This window comes from Argiope bruennichi, chromosome 4, assembly GCF_947563725.1.
Source record: "Argiope bruennichi chromosome 4, qqArgBrue1.1, whole genome shotgun sequence".
In the NCBI taxonomy this organism is placed as follows: Eukaryota; Metazoa; Arthropoda; class Arachnida; order Araneae; family Araneidae; genus Argiope; species Argiope bruennichi.
The window spans coordinates 72,395,098-72,419,946 of record NC_079154.1 but is presented as its reverse complement, the minus strand read 5'-3'; the positions used below and the strand labels follow the sequence as shown (position 1 = coordinate 72,419,946).

At 31.7% G+C, this 24,849-nt stretch overlaps 1 protein-coding gene across 2 annotated transcripts in view; it reads left to right on the top strand.

Annotated features, from left to right (window-relative positions):
- Positions 1 to 24,849, top strand: part of LOC129965435 (eukaryotic translation initiation factor 4 gamma 3-like) — a 125,916-nt gene that overhangs the window by 74,606 nt on the left and 26,461 nt on the right. For both annotated transcript variants that reach the window (XM_056079296.1, XM_056079295.1), the window contains 6 exons: positions 4,820 to 4,933; positions 10,090 to 10,242; positions 10,442 to 10,648; positions 22,673 to 22,819; positions 22,954 to 23,030; positions 23,115 to 23,292. In XM_056079296.1, the coding sequence (XP_055935271.1) occupies positions 4,820 to 4,933; positions 10,090 to 10,242; positions 10,442 to 10,648; positions 22,673 to 22,819; positions 22,954 to 23,030; positions 23,115 to 23,292 (876 nt within the window). The remainder of the gene's footprint in view (positions 1 to 4,819; positions 4,934 to 10,089; positions 10,243 to 10,441; positions 10,649 to 22,672; positions 22,820 to 22,953; positions 23,031 to 23,114; positions 23,293 to 24,849) is intronic.

The window sequence follows — 24,849 nt, the reverse complement described above, 5'->3', positions numbered from 1 at the left end:
AAACAAAACTAAAGTTGTTTGGACTTTTTTTTTTTTTTTTTTTTGGCAGATGACGGCACAATAGAGGAAATGACGAATAAATACGAAAATAAGGAGACAGGCGAGAGTCATTTGTTCAAACAATTTCCTCACATGTTGCCACGGCTTCCATTAGCATTAAAGAGACAGATGAAAGTAATATTTCAGTGAAATATATCTTGGTGTTAAAACAACTTTATGAAAAGCAATCCAAGTATTATTTAAAGTGAAGAAATAAACGAAAATTGATCATTTTTTTAGACCTGCTGTTTCAAAGTAAAAACAAAAATACCGTGCACATATGTAAGTTTTTCTTTTTCTTTTGTTTTAAAATAGAACTAGTTAAGATTATGTAAACTACAAAGAAAAGCATTATCTTGTATGGTAATTTTTTGCAATAGTATGTAGTGGTAATTATTTATTTTTTACATTTTTTGACAGCTGACGGCACAATAGTAATTTCTAATTTTTAATGCAATTAAGATAAGTTTTATAATCGAATTGCGTTTTTTATCATGATTCACTAATCCAGAGCTTTTGTTAATCCGGTAATTCTCTGATATCTGAAATTTTTTTGAAACTAACATTGTCTTAAGGGTGATGTTAATTTATAAATATGTTGTCATAAATACCCCCCGGCTCTCATATTGGTAGGTAATTGAGTCCCTTTCTAAAAGTTTGACGTAGTAAAACGAAAAGAAAACAAAATCAGATTTTATTTTTTAACAATATATGGTTAGTGATTTCATGGCTAAAAATTAATATTTTGATTGTAATTGTAAGAAGGAAAGACACACTGACCTCATCGATAGATAGAAGCGTTATAAATACTCTAAATTGACTTATAATTGATAGGGTTTTAATCTCATACAATCCCCTTTTGATTTATTCCGTATATGCATGTGTGCTCACTGTATTTATCTGTAACTAATAAATCAAATTGATGTTATATATCGCTTGCAAATGTAAGTTGTAAAGAATGTAAGTCAAATTTTCTTTTAAAAAATAAATTTCCTAACTCATTCTGGAAGATAATTTTTTAATACAAAATAAATAGCAAAGCATTTTAAAATAACTTTATTATGGATCAAAAATATTACATTAATAGCGATAATTAAAAACGATTTGATGGAACGAGATCATAATGTTAAACTTCGAAAACAGGACAAAACTATACAGATGTAATTAATTTCTGATAATGATAATAAAGATGAATGTGTGTGCGTTTATGTATTGGTGCTGTACAGGACAGACCGTGTACCTAAATTAATTGCATAGATAACTTTTGACAAAATATACATAGATAACTTTTTTTACACGACATAGATGACTTTTGACTTTAGCTAAATTTAGTACATAGATAATTTGAGGAGCGGAATATGCGCCTCAGAGCGATTTTTTAAAATTTTAATTAATTAAAAAATTAAACTGAATTTTGGTGTTTATCCACTGTAACTTCCAAAAATATTATTGCAGTAAAAAAAAAAATTTACATCTTTCAAAATTAAAAAAAAAAATTTAGGATACGAATTTAATAGTCTTATAATTTTTTAATTAATGTTGAAAATTCTTTAAAATGTTATTTTTGATTAATTTCCAACATTGGATTGCATCGTTTCCTTAAAATTCAAACCATTATCATTGTTTCACCAAATATTTAATCATTTGATTTTCTTCGATTTTTGAAAGCTAATGATTTTTTTAAAAATATCCATATATATTTAGTTTATAAGACGAATAAAAAAGGGAAGTTATAATATATAAGATGTTAATCCCAACCAAACGAATATCTTTAAAAAATACAAGATAGAATTCGTTTTAACTCCTTGGAAAAAAAGCTTTTTTCCGTATGGAAAACAGAAATTTTTAACTATATTTGATAATCTATACTTATAATAAAGCTCAATGTGTGTGTGTGTGTTGGCGCTCTACAGGCCAGACCAATTGACCTACAGCTACCAAATTTGGTACATATATACCTTGGAGGTCGAGAATGTGCACCTGGGGTCCCTTTTTTTGAATTTTTAATTAGAATTTTAATTATTAATTGAAAAATAACTTTCCCGCCAAAAAAATCTTTGCTTCCCCACCGCCAAATCAGTAAGGCTTCATTTTTTTCTCATGCTGATGAAGTTCGGCTTAACATTTTTCGACCGATTATTTCAAACGATTCTGTTTATTTTCTTAGTGTTTGATGCATTTAAAATTAAACATTGTTAATTAGTTGATCTGCTCATGATGGATTTGAGAAAATTTTGTTGACAAATTCTTGAGATATTACATAAATTAAGAAAGATATTCTTTAGTGCATATAAGATTTAAATGCTCAGTGACTCTGTTTTCAGTAATAATATTATAAAAAAATGCTTTGTTTCAGTAAAAATATTATTATATTATTTGCATATTAATCAGTTCCATTTTAATTTAAAGCATAAATTCTACGGGAGCTAACAGAAAATTTGAGAGATACATATTACTTTACGACTGAAGGCCTTTATAATATTTTGAGTGAATTACGGACTATCAAAATTTGCAGTTTTAAACTATTTTGATAAAGAAGCTATTAAAGTAGGAATTGCATAAAATATTTAATTATTAAAATTTTAATGAGCGTTAAGATTGGCGAACCGGCTGGTCGCTAAAGGGGGCTAGTTATTTATAAATAGAGCAGTTTTTATCGGCCTTATTTGAAATTCTTATGTCCAACGAAATCTAAGAATTTAAAGTAAAGACTGATCTTAAATTTTACTTAACAATTCATAAATATGCATTAATTCACATCTAATCATTGAGCTTTAAATCTTAGAAAAGACAGTAAAATATAAATAATACGTTAAAATCGTTATTCGGCGACATAAGTATTCATTCTACTAATAAGAAATTCTTTTTAATACTCCACACTTTCATACCAACTGATTAAATATATTTATGTTCAATAAAAAAGGACATCCCACTTTATATAAAAAAAAAATCATCTTATCAGTAAATTATCCAATAGCAATATTAAAATAGTAATTAGAACTCTTAATCAGTAGATCTATAGAAACAATTAGATATAATATAGTACAGTGCATCAACAAGTACGTTGTCAAGGCGTTTCAAATCGACAAAGGGAATTTTGCAGAATTTTTTTTTTTAAATATTTTTAAAAAAAAAAATCTGCAAAATTTTAGGATTTTAATTTCTTAGCATCCCAGCTTTGCTATCATGTAAAAATTTTACTATACTAGCATTCACTCTTTTTATCACAGCCGTGTTTAAAAATATTAATTTTTGTTAAAAAAAAAAAAAAAATTAGTCTCTTTGACTGTTTATCCATGTTTACATACCTCTCAGAAATATACTGCTTAGTTGGAAAGGTAAAATTAAGCATATTACTTTATCGTAAGAATTGTTGATCTGCGTCAAATTGAAACCAATTCTTTTCAAAGGTGATTCCCTGTCTGTTAGTGAATATACATTGGCGATAAGCTTAAAAAAATAATAAATAAATAAAAACACTGTGAAATTGAATATATATATATATATATATATATATATATATATATATATAATATATATATATATATATATTATGTGATCTTGAGTTGTGGTCTGAAATTATAGAATTGCATCAAGTTTTGGATCCAATCAGACTCTGAAATGTCCATTGAAACTAGCCTGCCTTAAAAAGCATTTTTATTGTTGAAGAATGCTTTAATCATAACAAATTCAAGAATACTTGGTTTTATAACATATTGACAAAATCATTTTCTCTCTCTCTCTCTTTATATATATATATATATATATATATATATATATATCGTTACAAATCTGTAATGTTACTTCCCAGCATGGTTTTGGTTGTATCACTGGAAAGATCGTTTTACGATCAGCTCTGTTTTATGCTGATCGGATACCAAATCGGTAATCTCAAAACTTAATGACCATTTGGTGACTTAGCGAATTTGGCGACAAAATAGATAATACTGGAAACTTACAGAATTTTATCAATTGAGCCACTGGAAACCGAGATACACCTGATTTGTCCAGAACCTTCTGTGCCCGTCTCTGAGAACTATAAATCGCCGGCAATCTCATGTCATGTAACGAGTCGTGGAAAGAGACGGCAAATAATTGCATCAATCCAGCGCTGTGGTTATTATTACAACCGATTACGACTTGTGGGCTGTTGTTGTTGTAGTATGCTGCTGTGTTTTGTATGTATGCGTTTCAGCTATATATCTGCTATCTTCGTGATTAATGTCTTCGTGTTCAATAAACATCCTTGTTTGTTACTAAAGGACTGTTTATTTCATCGACCAACAAATCGGAAAAGAGCCCCGGTAGTTCCAATATATATATATATATATATATAGTTGAACTTAATTCAATGCTTCATTAATAAAACTGCAAGCTGTTATTAGAAATGCTCTGAATAGAACTCTCTAATAAACTCTGTTCACTCAGAAGATATAAACGAAATCTAAAAATAGACTTCAAGCATAGTCTAATTTAGGATAAAAATAAACTGTACTATTGCAAAATTGATAATCGCTATGACTTACCTACGGAATTTGTTGACTATTTTCCCAAAATCTTTATCTTATAAAAAGGATCTTTGCATTATCTTAAAACTCAAAAAATTACTCTTTGAATGACGGCATTTCTCTTTATGTGCAATGTCTGTAAAAAATCAATAATTTGGGCGAACAAGCTGGTCGCCAAAGGCGGCTCGTTTGCTATCAATAACAATATTATATTAGAAGTTCATACAAATTAAGATAACGTAATTTTTAGTTTTTATTTATTTATTTGGTAGACTCAAAAACTTGGTGGTGGGAATGAGACACCACCTTCTGTATTGAGCAATTCAATGTTGAATTTTGCTGCTTATAATTCAGGATTTTCACTGGCTGAGCTTATATCTAGAATGGTAAGTTCATTTGTGATTTTTTTTTCTTTTTCTTTCTTCAATGGTGGTAATGGTGTTAACCATTTCTGATTCGAGAAAAATGTCTTAAAATACTACTTTCTGTGCCTTTGAAATCTATTTAATCTGTTTTAAAGTTGTCACATCGGAGTTTCCACTTTAAAAAAAAAGCATTAATTAAAAATATTCTAAATTTTCTCTTTCGTTTTGACTTTAAAAGTTCTTAATTGTCTTTAAAACATGCCTTTATAATAAATATATCATTAATATTGTATTACTGATACTACAGAAATAAGTCGCGTACATATTAACCGCATGTCAGTAATTGATCGACAAAGATCGCACTGTTTTTTCATAGCTAAAATTTGATTATGTTTCCTCAATTGCTCATTGCCTCTAGAACTTATTCTCTTTTCACTTCCTTTTTTTTCAATTTATTTTTGATTCAATAAAAACATATATAATTATTTACTATTTGCCTCTGAAGAGGATTTAAAAGCATAAAAATATATACCGAAGAGCCATTACATTATAACCACCCTCCATGACAATGGGCTTGCCCAGGAACAAACCCACTATTCGTGCGCGATTGAAGTTGAAGTGTATAAAGCGATTATGCAATGTCTTTCCAAACAAGCTCAATGCCAAGCTCAGACAAGCCCAAAATAGCTCATGTCATTTTACTAAAAGCCATAGTTTTAACAGTCACTTTCATGACGGAGATAGTCCTTTGCTCTAAGGACGGGTGCTCCGACAATAGTATCTTTGAAGTTGAAGTCTGTTCTAACAAAGATCTATAGGCGCTGTTGCAACTCAAATTACAACAGCACCTACAGATCTAACAAAAGCTTCGCAGATGTTACTTCAAATAAACCGGCACCAATTCAGCAACCAGCTAAGTTCAAACTACAACCCAGTTTTATTAAATTTTTACTTTACATTTAAACCCCCCAAAACAATAATAAATTAAAAACAAACTGAACTAAATTTAAAACAAACATACTCTACAACACCGATCTAAATATTAATGTTATTCCAACAGACGACCTAGACGCTCTACTCATAAATATTACAAACTCAGTCACCACAACTTTTCGAGCAAACTCCAAAGAAATAGACCACACCACCCGATATGTAAACAACGAACTAAAAATATTGTTTGAATAGAAGATCGCGTCATAAATTTCAAACTAGATACACATCTGATTAAAAAAAATCCTAAACAGATTAAATAGAATGATAGAAAAAAGAAAGAAAAAAAAACAGAAAGCGAGTATCGCAAGAGGACTGGAAAAACAAACTGTTAGCACTTCAACCCAATGATAATTCACTTTGGAACACAGCAAAACACATGAGGAAAACACATACAAAAATTTCCGCCCTTAAAGGCCAGACCAGTATTTCCATTTCAAACACCGATAAAGCCGAAACTTCAGCTTAGCTTGGAGCAACAATTCACCTTGAATAACATGCATGACACTGACACAGAAAACAAAGTAAACAACATTCTAGAAACTTTCTAAATATTCCGACGACTCCGAAATAGAGCCACCAACCCCTATGGAATTCTTCCAGTACTTAAATATATTAAACGTAAAAATGGCTCCAGGATAGAAGGCATATCTAATAAAATTATCAAAACTCTCCCACTCACCACCAAATTAAAAATCTATTTAATAATCACACTCGTTTTCAAATTTAAATACTTCCCCTCAACTTGGAAAACTGCTGTCATGATTCCTATTTTAAAACTTGGAAAAGATACTACTGATCCTACCAGCTACAGGCCAATATCACTCCTTCCAAATTTTATCAAAATAACAGAACACTTTATCCCAAAAACTTAATAAGCACCTTTTTAATAATAATATTCTAATCCCCATTCAATTCGGCTTTAAACCCAAATTGCCTACCACCCACCAACTTCTTTGAGTCGTTGAATATGTCACTGCAGATTTCGAAAATAGAGAAAACACGAGAGCAGTTTTCCTCGAAATTCAAAAAGCATTCGATAGAGTGTGGCTAGACGGACTCATTTATAAATTAATCTCTTACGTCACTCCTCCCTCTCTCGTAAAATGAATTTCCTCCTTTCTTTTTAACAGAAATTTCACAATACGCCTTAGCGTCACACTCTCCAAACTTCGCTGCTTGAAAGCAGGTGTACCGCAAGGAGATAAATTATCCCCCACCTTATACTCAATATTTATTATGAGATATACCTCAGAAATACAATACCAAACTGCATTTTCGCAGATGATACAGCTATACTGGCTAAAAACAGAAATATAAAATTCATCAATCACGAATTAAACAAACACATCCAAGAACTAGAAAGCTGGTTCTCCAAATGGTAAATCGCAATAAATGCCTCACAAACAATAACAGTGCTTTTCACAAAGAAAGTGAAAACTTCCCCAAACCTAATTAAAATTAATAAAGTTGAAACCTCATGATCTCAGGCAGCTAAATACCTCGGTGTAATATTAGACAAAAATTTAACTTGGAATCCCCATCTTAACTATGTTAAACAAAAATTCTGACATAACGCCCGTAAAGTATATCCCCGAATTGCTCGAAATTCAGAAATGTCTGGGGAAAATAAGTTGCTTGTTTATACAGCCATGCTAAGATTTATCCTAACGTATGTTTGCCCAGTTTGGGCATGCGTAGCAAAATCCAATATAAATATCATAGACATGTGCCAAAATATAATCCTTAGACAAATAACGAAAGCGAGATTATTCATGAGAAAGGACTATATAAGCCGAGCCCTTAATATCTCCTCAAGAAAGCCCTTAATATCTCCTCATATCTAAAAGAATCCTCAAAAGCATTGCAGAAAATTTTTTTCATGGTATAATCCAAATTGATAACGAAGCAATAAAAGAGATAGAAAATTATCAACCAAACAAAAGTAGCAAAAGACCCAGACTAATTCTTCTGTAATGTAGCCACATTTCACCTAATGCTAATACTCTCAAATAAGCTCTCTCATCTCTACCCCATCAATATTAAATTGAAAATCAATCATAAAATTCTCCACATCTATCGCAATATCGTAATCAAGATTCCACATGAGCCATACCGGAATCTTTCATTGGTCAGAAAACATAAACACAATACCCCAACCTCTGCACATTTCCCCACACCAAAGCAAGAAGCATCTCCGGAGAAAGACATCACATCCTAGAAGCTTCGCACCTCCTCTGGAAGATCCAACCGAATTGGACCAAAGACTCTGCCTACCCAAGACTACATACACTCCAACATCGTACCAAGTTTCCACTCAAGCCCCAGACTTCATCTACTCCAGCGAATCTACCAACCCAGAACTTCCCATCACTGATTGTGGGTAACAGTGCTTCGCGCTGTGGATACCACAGCTTCTTTCGTCTACGTCTACGTCTCTTTTCAAACATAGCAAGATTAGCGAAAGAATGGGAAAAGCAGCTGATTTATCAGATTTCGATAAAGGTCAAATCGTTATGGCTCTGCGACTGGGAACATCATTATCAGAAACGTCGCGTTTAATGGGTTGTTCACTTGTAGTTGTGAGCACATATCAAAAGTGGTGATGGATGGTGAAACGACAAGTCGCCGGCCATCGGTGTGTCATCCACGTTGCATCCACTGTGCAGAGGAGAGCGGAGATTGCTACGCATTGTTCGCCGTGACCGAAGAGCTACAGCAGCCGAAATCACCAACAGTGGCAACCCAGACAAGTTTTCACTATACAGCTTACAGTGCTGTGTATGGGCCTATGCAGCTGGAGGCCGATGCATGTCTCCGCACTGACGGCATATCACCGACAACTGCATCTGCAATGGGTCAAGAAACTGCGGAATCGGACATTAGAAGAATGGAAGAAGTTGCATGGTCCGACGAATCACGTTTTCTGATCCATCACATCGATGGGCGTGTGCGAATACGCCGATTTCCAGAGGAAACCCTGGTTCCCGGATGTATAGTTGGACGGAGACAAGCCAGTGGTGAGGGTATTATGATGTGGTGAATGTTTTCATGGTGTACATTAGAACCCATAATTCCCATAGAACAATTCTTGACGTCTGCGCGCTGCGTGAACGTTGTTGCAGACCAAGTTCCTCCATTCATGACAATACTGTTTCCGGCGTCAGGGAATGGTTCGAGGAACATTCCAGTGACTTTCAAGTCATGTACTGGCCTTAAATTCACTTGACATTAATCCCGTAGAGCATTTGTGGTTCCACCTGGAAAACCAAATTCGTGCTGCCACGCTACTCCCTCGTAATGTGAGGGAATTGCAAGAACAATTGGTGAGCTCTTGATACCAGATACTTCAGACTAACTATCAGCACCTTGTGGAGTCAATGCCTCGATGGATGCTGGCAGTTTTGCGGGCTAAAGGTGATCTTGCATGTTATTAACAGGATGGTCATAATGTAATGGCTGTTCGGTGTATAGGTTAATCTTTCTAATAATGATCCAATAGCTACTTTCTAAACCGTTAGAGATAAGCTTATAGTTTCATATCGAAATATGCTTTAATTGGCACAAAAAATGATATTTTGTGTTGCTTCTGTCAATATATGTATTACTGAAAAAGCTGCGACATCTGAATTTTGAAACTCCCTCCAGTCTTATTATTATTAATTGCTATATTACTGTCTAACATTTTACATCAAAGAAAACTTACTTTACTATCAAAACTTACTGAATTGTGAAACTTTTGATATTACTATTTCAGCCCATTTCTACTGCAGCCTCATGAACTATCATCAAATCAATGGACTCCATTACTTCTAGACGAACCTTTTTGGTCTAGTCTAATAATATAATGAAATTCAAAGCTCAATTAATCGGCCAGTTTTTGGTTGAAGATTGCTAGAGATTTTTTTTGCTTAAATATTAATGTGCCAAAAATATTTACTAGTTATGATTACGAGGAATGAGAGGGGTTGTATTAATATTTATATTTCATATTTTTCAGCAAAATATTACTTATTAATTTTTTACTTAATCTGAAGCAACATTCAGTTTTCCTATCTAATTGAATTTGTATGCTTATTAGTAAAAATTTAGAAATTACTTTTTAAGACTACGATTATAGAACGATCTTATGTTAATATATTTTTGGATAGTGTTTTGTAACTATTTTATGGATTTCAATTTTTCAGTCTCTTAATTCAATCAATCATGACAAGCAGGAAGTTGAAGAAGAAAAGTCCGGAGAAAGTTCTTCATTTTCGAGCTCTCTTAATACAAATGTGAAATTACACAAATCACCAAATCCTTGGAAACCACTACGCCTAAGTGAGATACCACTTGATGTTAGTATATTTGAATTAATGTTTTAATGTGTCATGTCAATTAATGTTTTATTGGCCATCTTAAAATACAATGAAAACTTTATAAAACTTTTCTAGTTGAATACAATGAGCAAAATTACTTTTGATAATATTTGATAGTTAGTTTATTGTATATCTATGTATCTTTAAAATTAATAAAGAAAATTTTGTTATATTTTAGGAAAAGGATAAACTAAAACGAAATGTTCTAAGTATATTGAACAAATTGACTCGTCAGAAGTTTGAAACTCTGCTTTCCCAGCTTAAAGGCCTCAATATAGATACAATAGAAAAATTAGCTTTAGTTATCGATTTAATATTTGAGAAGGCTATAGATGAACCAAATTTTAGCGTCCCTTATGCAAATCTCTGCAAGCATTTGGCTTTGGTAAGGAACTTTTATTTTCATTTGCTTTATTGGCTTTGATAAAATGTAATTGCTATTTATAGCATATAAAAATGAATATTATTATTATTATTAATAATATTATATTATTATTATTATTTGACTCTTTACATGGTTGAAATGCTCTTTATTACTGTAAAGAAGAATGCTTTTAAGAAACAGGGGGGGGGGGGCATTCACACACCTCACAGACAGAACGCAGAAGAACAGCCATGTACGAACCGGCACTCGAACCCGGGATGCTCAGATCACGAGGAAGACGCATTACCCCTATGCCAGGGCGCCGGCTGCCTTTTTGTTACTTTTGTGAGTTCACATTCTACTTCATTTTGAATGTCAACTTTTAAAGTGTCGTTCTTGATATTTCAAACAAGACCAAGGACAGGGATATCCGGTAAGCTAGAAGAAGTCTTTTCAGACTCCTTGTAGTTTTCTTTTAAGGCATCAAAAGATTTATATTACCAGCTAGGTAAATCAAATTTTCCTTGAACCATAATTTCTTTTGATTCATTTATAACTTTTCTAATTCTTACTTTGTTGCAACAGTAGTTGCACAGTTAGATTTCTTTAAGCGCTGAGCAGTTAATCGATGACAATCAGAAATTTTTTTCTAAATGATAACCCATAGTTGCATGTAATAGGAATGGATTGGATTTAACTCCAAAGACTACACGATAATGCCTGTAGACTTTGATAAGGTTAGGGTCACCTTTTTGCCACCAGAGAAATCGCAGGTAATCTTTAACATTGCCTTTACTATTGAATTTGAAGGAAAACTTTATGAATATCAACGATGATACCATACTTCCTCATTCGAAACGGATAAAAAATGGATGGAATAAGTTCCATAAATTTGGATTTTCATTAGAAGTCATTTAATGATGGATTCCCTTTAGTTTTGGCAGATCCATCGGAAACCGGTCTGATCTTTGTTGTGGAATTGTCTTTTAAGACGTGGGGTCGATGAAGAAGAGAGTTGCAGTCAGGGCTGTCTATGTCTTTTAATAATTTTTTCTTCAACTGTACCTTTTTTCTTTCAGTCCTCAAAAATATTTTCATAACCATGAATTCTTTTCCAAGAGGTTTTATTTTATCAATTGAACTTTTTAGCCTTTTTTGCCATATTTTTGTTTTTAGGTAGTGTAAGATGATTTTCTAAACAAGGTAATGAAACAATATATCTTCCATCTTCATCTTGTTGAACAGAAATCAAAAATAATTTTTCAATTTTCTTCTCGAATTGCTTTTGACTTCGTTTATAGGCAGGGTCCAATATTCCAGTGGTATGCAAATTCCAAAGATCTCAAATGCTTCTGTTGTTTACATGTAATGATAAAATTGCTATATAACTATCATTCTTCAACTCGTCATTTAATTTACCCATGAAAGTCCATCCAAACAGAGTTTCCATGACAATTAATTCGCAACACAACTTTAATATTTTTCGTATATAAAGTTTGCCTGCTACCAACACTTATCAATAAAGGCACTGAGGATGTTGAATTGGAAAGGGATGCTTCTTGATCACTGCCTTTATCTTTAATTTCTTTTGTACAGGACACAGAAACTGCTCTTGTGATATCAGCACATATTTTCTTTTGATCTAAAACTTCAAAAGTGCAATAATAGTCCTTTTGGAAGCTGTTCACATAAACTTTATATAGCTGATGCTTCTGGTGACTCTCAACACCACCAAAAAAGATTGGACCATTTCTTCAGCTCTAAGTGGTTTATAGCTCATTTTCTTTACAGCTTCTTTACTTATGTAAGATTTTTGACTACCTGTATCAATCAAAGCTCTTACAGGAATATCTTCTTCTTTGCTTCGAAAAAACACTACCAGGGATTGTAGAAAGATACTTGTAGAAAGCAAGTGAAATTGGGCAATGTATTGAACTTTTCAACACTGCTATAAGTAGTTATTTTAAATATTCTATTAAATGGCGGCTTGTCATCTCGGTAATTACGAGTGCTGAAAAAATGTTTATTAAGAAATTGCATTTTTTTAAAAAAACACTACTTCACTCTCAAGTCATTACAATTCTTTTTACTAAACTGAGCCTTACCAAATGCCATACATTTTTAGCATACTCAGTTTTTAAATTTAAAATCAGACCTGAAATTTTTATTACCAAATTTCACTATATCTATCATATTCCTTAAATTTTTCTTGTTTTTTTTTATTCTTTTAATAAGATTATGTAAATTTTTCTTACCATCAACAAACAGTTGTGTGGGTTGTGGTTATAAAGTAAATCATTGTGGTTATAAAGTAAAAATAAGCAACCAAACAATACCTTTTTTACTTTACAGTCATACAACCAACTATTTAGAGTAAATGAGGCTGTGAAATTTCTTCTTATTGGATTTCCATGCTAGAAGATTGTTAATCAACATTCAAATCCTGCATACAGCGATTTACATTTTTTTATTCAATTTTTTATAACATGCGAGAAAATGATGTTGTTGGTTTGGGGTTTTTGAAGCTTCAAAATGCACTGGCAGAAAATTGTCAATTCATCGCTTTTGAGGTATCAATTTTTGAAAGAATGGTACCTCAAAACGATAAAAAAGGTTGTCACACTAGGCGACTTATTGCCAACAAAAATTACAACTTGTCGCGAATGTCCGCCATGTTCCCGATTTTCCTGTCTGGCCAATAAAAGACAAGATTGTAAGAAGTTATCGCCCGAAGTACAGAGAAAAAATGGGAATGAACGCGAGACATCGAGGAGAAATATCAAAAATTATATAATTAAAAAAAAAAATTTCAATTCTTCTAGCTCGCGAAAAAGTTCTGGAGCTCGAACAATTTTGAGATGGGAGGAAAAATCCATCGCTTTTCTAAAAGTTGACGATTGCGTAATACAATATTTAAGAGATTATTCCAAATTAGTTTAAACTGGATTTTCGCAAAAATGTTAACAGCCATTGAGAAAAGCAGAAAAAAAGAAAGGAAAACTTAGATAGAATGAAGGTGAGTTTGTATGGGAATAAAATAAAAAAGAGTATCATTCCTCATCACTTTCAGGCGGATATGGCAAAATCTCAACTTTGATATAACTAAATTGAATGGGAGAAAAAGTTCGTTTCAGTCTTCAAATCAATCAATCAATTGAGCGTACAGTAGAGTTTCCTGATGTGCCCGATGATTTCCTCCGATCTCTGTTTCTTTTACTTGTTGATTCATTTTCCATCTTCACTTGCTGTTTTTATTGTATTATTTCATTTCATTTTTGTAAAAGATAATTCAGTTGTGACATTAAACAGTTATTGCTTATACACGAGATACTCGCATTACATTTTGTAACAACTCAACTCTCTGTGTATAGCTGAATCAACTCAACTATTCATTTTTTTAAGTCGTTACTGTTACGTTTTAACTGTTGTTACGTTCTTAAGTTTGAGTAAAAAACAAGAATTCGAATTGCGTTTGTGTTTGCGTTTGCGTTTAGAAGTCGTTTACATTTTCGTTGAATGTAAGAGAAATTAAGTAAACACAGAGAATCAAATTCTCTCAAAGGAATGGCTAGTACATTATGTAAAAAACGAAAATAATTTCTTACTAGATGAGCCAACACTGACTCTACAGCAGCGTTTCTCAACCTTTCAGTATTCGTGGCCCAGTTTTCAATCATAATTTTCATCGCCCCCCCCCGCTTACAATAAAATGTATACAACAATAATGTATATTAAGTATTTTGGATTCTGTTTTTAAATTATTTTTAACTGCCAAAACAAGAGTAAAAGCGAGCCAACTTTGTCGAGAAACAATATCTTGCATTTTGGACAAGCGAGCGGTAAACAGATGAAGCGAATGAAAGCGGGGAAAATTTAAATATTATATTTGAAGTTAAAGCCAAAACGGGGAGATAACGTAAAAGAATATGAAAGTAGGAAAATTCGTAAATGAAAGTTAACCTAGACGGGGTGAGCTAAATTTAGAAATTAGGAATACATTTTTTCGAATAATAAAAGAAATAAAACAGAAGCATAACAAAACAAAAGTAAAAAAAATAAGCAATATTTGTGGAAGGTATTCCACACGACCGATTCCGTCTAGAGCATGCGCTGAGCAAATGTTTTCTCATAGGAAGAAGGAAAATGTTCTATAACGCAAGTTTCAATTCCAGCCAGTCTCATTCGAGTCGATCCTTTTATCGCTATCGAATCTATCGTTAATGTGTATGTAATATATGTTTTCGTGTTAATTGCAATTCACCATATTTACAATAAGCAGCAGATTTATGCAGACTCATGGATAAATTTTAAAGCGGAAGTAAGCAAGCATTAGACGATAGTCAAGTATCAATAAGTACAGAGACGAGCGTGGTTCCGAAAATAAAATCAAGGAAATATTCTCAAGAATACTTAAATTTTGGGTTTACCATTACTGAAGTAAATGAAGAAGAAAGGCCCCTGTGTATCATTTGCTCAAAAATGTTGGCCGCAGACAGCATGAAACCTAATAAACTTAAACGACATTTGGAAACGCTTCATAGTGAGTACGTCAACAAACCCAGAGAATTCTTCAAATTAAAATTAAAATCATATAAAAAGCAAAAATCATTTTTAAAGAGACTTTGTGAATAAAAAAGCTTTAATTGCATCATACAAAGTTCATATAAAATAGCCAGATGTAAAAAAACCTCACACCATTGATGAAGAGCTTATTTTGCCAGCAGCAATTGAGATTGTAGAAACTATACTTGGAGATAATTTTTCAAAACAATTGCAGTCCATACCTCTTTCAAATGATACTGTTGCTCGTCGAATCGATGATATAGCTGAAGATGTACAGTGGCAGCTTTTCTCGAAGTTGCGTGACAAATTGTTTTCAATGCAGCTTGACGAAGCAACAGATAGTAATAAAGATGCTGATTTAATTCCTATGTTGTAATTTGTGATAATATGTCAGTAGTAGAAGAACTATTTTTATGCAAACCAATAGAACTCAAAACATCAGCGCTCGCATTATTTGCTATTTTAAATGATTTTATGAACGAAGCAAACATAGAATGGAAAAATTGCTTCGGAATATGCACCGGTGGTCCTTGTTCAATGTCCGGAAGATTCAAACGTATACAAGCACTTGTAAAACAAAAATCGCCTCAGTGCACACATTGCATGATCCACAGAGAAGCTTTGGCCTCGAAAGAAATGAGTCTTGGTCAGAAAATTATGTTAACTACGGTTGTACCGTAGTAAATTATATAAAAATGAGACTCCTGAGATCAAGAATCTTTTACGCACTTTGTAAAGACATAGGTTTAGTACATTCCACGTTACTATTTTATTGCGAGGCAAGATGGTCACAACGTGGGCAATTTTTGCAACGTGTTTATGAATTAAGAGAAGAAATCGCCATTTTCTTACTAGAAGAAAACAGACCGGAGGCCGAGAATTTTCGCGATGGTTTATTTGTGATGAAATTGAGGTACTTGGTCGACATATTCGAGAAATTAAATAACTTGAATCTTCAATTCCTAGGAGCAAATACACATATGTTGCATATGAGTGATAAAGTTAATGCTTTTTGTAGAAAATTGAAATTGTGGAGCAGAAATTTGAAGCTAAAAACCTAACAATGTTTGCAAATGTGGATGATTGTACTAAAACTTATAAGGCTGAAGAAGAACAAGTAAAAGTTGTTTTGTAATCATTGAAAATCATTTAGCGATGCTGGCAAAGAATTTTAAGAAGTATTTTCATGCTGTCGACTAACTGATAGCAAGTTACGAGTGGATTAGGGATCCATTTCATAAGACTCCCGAAGGACTCTCAATTGATGAGGAAGAAAAATTCATAGACTTCACGACAAGTGGCGAAACTGAAAGACAATTTAGTATTAAATCACTATTTGAATTTTGGGCAGGAGTAAGGATGATTTTTTTGTACTAAAAAAAAAAGGACATTTCACATTCTATTGCCATTCAACATCCTACCTTTGTGAAACTGGATTTTCTGCTGTGACTTCTTTGAAGACAAAATATAGAAACATAACTGAGAGTGGCTATTTCTAATATTAAGCATTCCGTCGAAAAACTTTGCTCTGCAAGACAGGCCCAAGAATGTCACTAATAATTATTAAATTTCTTTTTAATTTAGTATGTTTTGATTTAGTAAGTTGTTTTACTTTAATAATTTATTATATATGTCGAAATTTATTTTGTTTTCTATGTGTATGTGTGCTTTCCTTTCAGTCAGCTAATCAATTTTTTTAAATAATATTTTCTTTTGGATATTCTTGCACCACCACCCTTCTAGTGTACTCGTGCTCCCCTAGGGGGGTGCACCCCACAGGTTGAGAATCGCTGCTCTACAGCTTTTCTTAATGTGGTGTAAAAATTCAGATACAAATTAGATACTAGATAAAATTAGATAAATTAGATGCAGATAAAATGCAGTATCACAAATGCAGTCAGTTTTATTTGGCCATGACAAAAAATTGCGAAGCCCGTTCCAAAATAAAATTCATGTTTATTTAAAATGGAATGATAATCTAGCTAAAATAAATAAAAAAAATTCCCATAGGCATGGTAGTTTTGCTTCGGCGGTGGTGAACATTTAATTTTTTGTGTTGTTAGGGTTTCATAAAATCAACTAATACTTTAAAATGTTTAGTGTTGGATAGGGTTTTTTGTGTTCTGTGGTAACGCGTTATAGTTCCAATTTGATTGCAATGACAATTATAGCATAATGTAAATCACATCTTATATTTTTAATGATCACATCTCTTCAATCACCAAATCAAATCTCTTCAATCGCCAAATCACATCTTACAATTTAAAATGTCACTTCTTAGATAAATCAGTTTTCATCATGCTTCCTCGTGTTGCTTTCAGTTGCATGAATTCAGATTAAAAATTGGGTGTAGTGGGTGCTATTCATCTGCATAGTTTGAAATTGTGACATTTCATAATAGGAAGGACTATTGTCATTTCTGGTGCCTCTAGATTTTTGCTTAATATTCTGGCTAATCATCATCTGGAAGATCTTCTTAATGATTTTATTATTTTTAAAGGTAGTGTGCGCTTATTTTGTTAAATCACATCTTTTAAATGCGAATGTTCTAAAATTTAATAATAACGTTTTTTGAAAAACTGTAAAAAAACTCATATGTTAGGATTCTTTCACCTAAAATAGAATTTGTATTCTTTTATAATATTTTTAATACAGCTTTGATTTGGGAGATAGCTCTTATATTATTTACAATTGTAGTAGGCCGGGACAGCTTGATTGATAGGGCATTGGATCCGCATCCCTTGGGATGTGAGTTCGGACCCCGCCAGCCTAAGACTCTTCTTTTATAAGGTGGCTGGCGCACGTATAAATTTGTCGTAGTCACAAAGTCCTCTAAGTCAAGACAATACTGCTGGGAGTACTGATCAGATGTGATCGTTCTCTGATTCGGGTCTAAATTACGATCTGTGGATGAGTGAAGGAAATATATAAATGAAGTTCGCCCCCTAAAAAGGGGCGAGTAGCTAAGTCGTACTCTTGGCACTAGATGGCGCTATTGAAACAAGAGACGCTAAATTCTCGGCTGAAAATCACTGACTTCTTCAGTGGGCTTATCTATATCAAGTGCCATAAGAAACAACAAGAGAATTGTAGTTTATCATCTAACTGTTATTATTCAATAGTTGGATTCATGCTATCTGCAGATAGTTGATTTTTGATAACACTTAATTCACGGGTAGGAATATAATGAAATGAATCTAAGAAAATAGAAGTTCATTATAAATTTATAAAATTCTTTTTCATTTCACAATAAGATTTTTTTTTTCATTTGCAAAAATAGAGAATAATTATTATAAAAATGGTTTATCCTAACATTGAAATAATATAAAATGTCTTTTTTCTTGCATGATATTTTTTTTAGTACAGTTTCTTCAGCTTGTCAGTTTTCATTATGATTTCTCTTTACAGTGTGTCTCCAAAGTTGTTGAAACTATTTGACTGTCAGGGTCTTTTCATTTCTTCAGACAAGTAATTTTTTTTTAAGTTTATGGTGGAATGACGATCATTATGATCCGTGCAATGGCAACAAGAGGATGTATGTTTTCGGGAACATTTCTTTAATGATCACATTTCGCACAAGCAAACACAAAACACTTAAGACAAGACATAAGGTGAGTACAGCTTACCAGAGCAGCGTCTCATCTCATTATAATTAAAATCGCAAAGCACTATGGGATGAGTACTTAATTAGGTATCGCCATCTATTATCCAAAAGAGAAGATAGAATAATGCAACTGCTACACCCTCCCCCTACACCGCCTAAGACCATCTCGACGAAGTGGTGGGAATTTGGATATTTTGGTGTTTGTCCCAGGATTGTCATTAGCATTATAAGGTTGTTTGGGAGGTCGGTTTGGTGGTTGTTTGAGCCTTGAATAAATTCTGAGGATATATTGAGGGTGCAGATATAACAGTAGTCTCTGATCAACAACCCTTTCAGCGGTTAATGACTTTATCGTCACCCACTGGAAGGCTAGCCAGGTGGGCACTTCAGATTCAATCTTATTACTTGAAAATCGATTCTTTTCCAGGCAAATGCTACAAGTTTGGATATGTAATGCTTTCTGACAATCCGAGTGTATCTAAATTATGTCACAAAGACAAACATTGCATATTTTTGTTAGAATTTTGTTTTTAGCTTATAACTAGTGATTATGGTCAATTTGTAATATATATATATATATATATATATATATATATATATATATATATATATATATATATATATATATATATATATATATACACAAAAGTATTAGAATCAAGTTAATAGGAAAAACAAAAAAATCAAAAAAAATTAAAACAAAAAAATTATAAAGAATATAAAAAAAGAATCCGGCCTGAAGACTTTTTCAAGGGTCACCCTCAGGCAGGGATTCAAAGAAAGGGATTTTTTCTGTGAGGAAAAACAGACATTGTCTAAAAATGATTCCTCGTGACCCGAAAATCCCCTGAAATTATGCTCAAGAGATATACCATTTTAACAGAAAGGAAATATAAAACAACAAATAAGAAGAAATTAACCACAACAAAGTAAAAATACAAAAACAAAAATAACAATAAAAACAAACAATAGCACTAAAAATAAAAATTAAAAACGAAAAGGCCAGTACATACCATTAACAGTCAAGAAAACTTTAACCTATTGATTGTGATTCCCTGTTTTTAAAAAACTAGCGGTAAATTATGTAAACAGATGTAGGCTCCCAGCGCCATCTATTGAGTAATCCAATATGCAAAGAAAGTTCTATTTTTATTTAAGCCAAAGGATTAATTCCAAACCATACCTTGTTTAATTAAAAAATTGACATTACAGTAATTTCTAGGAAATTCATTTTTAATTAAATTTTTAAGGAGGTTGTTTGATGCTTCAATATAAGAATTTTTATTATTGCAAACCCTTTTGATCCTGTTAACTTGTGAGAAAATTAGATTTTTGAAAATTTTAGAGTTTAGATTGGAATGGTAGTTACATAGTTTTGTTATTTTAAAGTTGAAATTATCCCTTTTATCGTATATACCAACTATTGTTTTATCATTAGCAATTTCGATTTTTAAATCCAGAAAGGTAGCCTCAAGTTGATTTTTATTTGTATCTTTTAGAATTAAATCTTTTGGATAGCAATTAGTAATAATATTAGTATTGTCGAAGTTAATCAAAAGTAGGTCATCAATATATCTCCACCCGTTTATTAAATTATATTTAATTATTTTTTTCTCATAGTAATGCAGGAAAATATTAGCTAAAGCACTTGAGAAAGCTGTTCCCATTGGAATGCCCTTGACTTGTTTATAAAAATTAATACCATTAAACACGTAATTTTCAGTAATATTAAAATTACATAACTGAAGCCAGTTATTTTTAGGAATGATATTTTCATTTAAATATTCGTCATATATAAAAGTGCAGACCTTTATTAATTTTTCATAAGGTAGATTAGTGTATAAATTTTCGAAATCAAAAGTATTAAGTTTATTAATGTTGTTATCTTTAAGAAAATCCAATACTTCTTTGTTACTAGAAATAATAAAGTTGTCTTCATTTTTTATTTTGTCCAGGATAATTTTTAAGTATTTAAAGAAATGTTTACCCTTATAGTAATTATAACTGCCAGTGCTACAGGTTACGAATCTGAATTTTAATGGATTTTTATGAAATTTAACTGTTGGGAATAAATAAGGATAGTTAAGAGAGCAAGTCTTAGTTTTGGTTTTTTTTGCGAAAGCTAGCATTCTTTTATCTTTAGGGGATTTTCACAAAAAAAACCAAAACTAAGACTTGCTCTCTTAACTATCCTTATTTATTCCCAACAGTTAAATTTCATAAAAATCCATTAAAATTCAGATTCGTAACCTGTAGCACTGGCAGTTATAATTACTATACGGGTAAACATTTCTTTAAATACTTAAAAATTATCCTGGACAAAATAAAAAATGAAGACAACTTTATTATTTCTAGTAACAAAGAAGTATTGGATTTTCTTAAAGATAACAACATTAATAAACTTAATACTTTTGATTTCGAAAATTTATACACTAATCTACCTCATGAAAAATTAATAAAGGTCTGCACTTTTATATATGACGAATATTTAAATGAAAATATCATTCCTAAAAATAACTGGCTTCAGTTATGTAATTTTAATATTACTGAAAATTACGTGTTTAATGGTATTAATTTTTATAAACAAGTCAAGGGCATTCCAATAGGAACAGCTTTCTCAAGTGCTTTAGCTAATATTTTCCTGCATTACTATGAGAAAAAAATAATTAAATATAATTTAATAAACGGGTGGAGATATATTGATGACCTACTTTTGATTAACTTCGACAATACTAATATTATTACTAATTGCTATCCAAAAGATTTAATTCTTAAAGATACAAATAAAAATCAACTTGAGGCTACCTTTCTGGATTTAAAAATCGAAATTGCTAATGATAAAACAATAGTTGGTATATACGATAAAAGGGATGATTTCAACTTTAAAATAACAAAACTATGTAACTACCATTCCAATCTAAACTCTAAAATTTTCAAAAATCTAATTTTCTCACAAGTTAACAGGATCAAAAGGGTTTGCAATAATAAAAATTCTTATATTGAAGCATCAAACAACCTCCTTAAAAATTTAATTAAAAATGAATTTCCTAGAAATTACTGTAATGTCAATTTTTTAATTAAACAAGGTATGGTTTGGGATTAATCCTTTGGCTTAAATAAAAATAGAACTTTCTTTGCATATTGGATTACTCAATAGATGGCGCTGGGAGCCTACATCTGTTTACATAATTTACCGCTAGTTTTTTAAAAACAGGGAATCACAATCAATAGGTTAAAAGTTTTCTTGACTGTTAATGGTATGTACTGGCCTTTTCGTTTTTAATTTTTATTTTTAGTGCTATTGTTTGTTTTTATTGTTATTTTTGTTTTTGTAATTTTACTTTGTTGTGGTTAATTTCTTCTTATTTGTTGTTTTATATTTCCTTTCTGTTAAAATGGTATATCTCTTGAGCATAATTTCAGGGGATTTTCGGGTCACGAGGAATCATTTTTAGACAATGTCTGTTTTTCCTCACAGAAAAAATCCCTTTCTTTGAATCCCTGCCTGAGGGTGACCCTTGAAAAAGTCTTCAGGCCGGATTCTTTTTTTATATTTTTTATAATTTTTTTGTTTTAATTTGTTTTGATTTTTTTGTTTTTCTTATTAACTTGATTCTAATACTTTTGTATCAATTCATCTGTGTTTTAGAAGTAGCTGCAATTGCGCTCTCTAAATACTATGAAGTTCTTTTTTTGGTTTTAGTTTAAATAGGTTATAAATTTTAGTTGCGATTTCGAAACTTTTTGTTTCGTTTTCATTTTAGTTTCGTTTTCAAACAAACTTTTTCTTACTTTAGATTGGTTACTTATATATATATATATATATATATATATATATATATATATATATATATATATATATATATATATAATTATAGATTAAGGTGCCTTTCTCTGGAACTTCCGGGGCCCAAGTTAATTTCCGCAAACTGATGCTTACTAAATGTCAGAAGGAGTTTGAACAAGATAGAAAGGATGAACTTAAGACTGAAGAAAAAATGAAAAGTTTAGAAGCAGCTGATCCTGTAAGTAATTAACAGAAGTTGTTTGATTTTTTCCTGCCTTGGATATTGACAGAAAACAAATTATGTCAATAATTTATGCCTGAAAAAAAATTTCGTAAAAATATCTTATTCCAATCCTGCATAATTTTTTGCAGGATAAAAGAAAGGAGCTGCAACTTGAATATGAAGAAGAAGAAGAAGAAATTAGGTATAGACAGTTAGGAAACATAAGGTAAAAATATCTGTCCGTGTCTTAATTATACAATACAAATATAATATATTCTGTAAATAATGTTTTGATTTACAATTTTTTTAGGTTCGTTGGAGAATTATTTAAATTAGGTATGTTGATTGGACCAGTTATGCGTGAATGCATTAAAAAGCTGCTAAGTCAAGGTGATGAAGAGTCTTTGGAGTGTCTCTCAATATTATTAAAGACAGTTGGCAAAGAGTTAGAAGATGAAAAGATAACTAAAAATCCCAAAGACACCCAGGTATATATGTATTTTATTGTTGTATTCTACAGTAAATGTTGCTTGAAGTTTTTACTATTTAAATATATAATATGACACTTTTGAATTTTTAATGTCATTCTCACAGTATAGGGAGTAAATCTGAAGAATATGGGATCTAAAATAATTTGTTCTTTAACTTAATGTATTTCTAGAAAGAATTGATACTGTGACATTGTCCATTTATGACCGATCACATGATTTTAAAAGATACTGTAAACTACCCAAATGGTAATAAATTAGCAAAAATTAACCGTTTTATCAAAATAATTTTTGAGCATTGCTAATGTGACCCGTTTGTTAACCATACCATAATTTAAAGGTATTATTATAATTTATTTATTAAAATACTAGACGTGATATATTTAAACGCACGTATGAATGTATTTCCCGCATCTAAATATTGCTACAAAAATTTATGAGCCTTTTAATATAATATGCATTTGTGTATAAATTAGATATCTTGAATTATTCAGACAATCATAAGAAAATTATTAATTGCAGATATTATCTCCCCAGAGGGCACCTCGAAATGAGAATGAGATACTTCCGGTATGGTGGTTGGTTTTCGCCACCCTGGAGGGTACACGCAAAGGTGGAGGTCTGCCTCCTACCATCGATGACGGGATGTACTTCCTTAGGGAAGGGTTGTACCGTGGCCGGTGATTGCCTTTTGAACTCAACCACAGTTCCCGCCAGTGTTGTTGTTGTGGCGCTCCGATAATTATTATCCGTGTGCCTTCTGCCGGGTCGGAGAGTCAGTGATATGACTTAATTACAGATGTTTTTCAAACTCTACATCATGATGATCATATATATAATTTCAAAAAAAAAAATTCATTACATCAAAATTATTGCAGATTGTATTATATTGACATAATTTTCTGTTATTCAATTGCTCTTCATTTTTGCACAAGAATACCTTGGGACAAAACTTCAGTGGAATGTACCTTAAGACTTATGAATTCGCTTTTCGATTTACTATAACTTTTAGTTCAAAATCATCTATTTTAGAAAAATAATACAATCCAGGTTTTAAAAAAGAACCGTAACCTTAAATTTTAGATTACATCAAGGCAGCAGGTTAAGAGAAATGAAGACATTCTTCAGGTTTCTTTGTACCTATGCTTTAGAAAAAGAACAGAAGTCTATCAGGAATAAAGTCAGAGATCTATTGCCTGGAATAGACTGGAGAAAGAACAATTACCTTCTTCCTTTGCAGGAACACTCATTATAGGATACATAGACAGGAGCTACAACATCAGATATGGTATCTTCCATCATCAGTGAGAGATATCTGGAACAGAGTATGTCTAGCAAAGGCATTATATCTTGGGTCTTCAATTACAAATGAAATTTAAGAGTCATAGATAATAACAGGCATCTTCCATTCCAAGTGGAGGAGGGGAGGGGTTGTATCGGAATTAGTTATGCTTCCTTGCAATAAATATCGGATTTGCCTATGGAATTCCAGAATAATAATAAAAAAATTTTAAAGTGCCTACCTTCACTACTGGGATCTCAAGAACAAAATCGGTA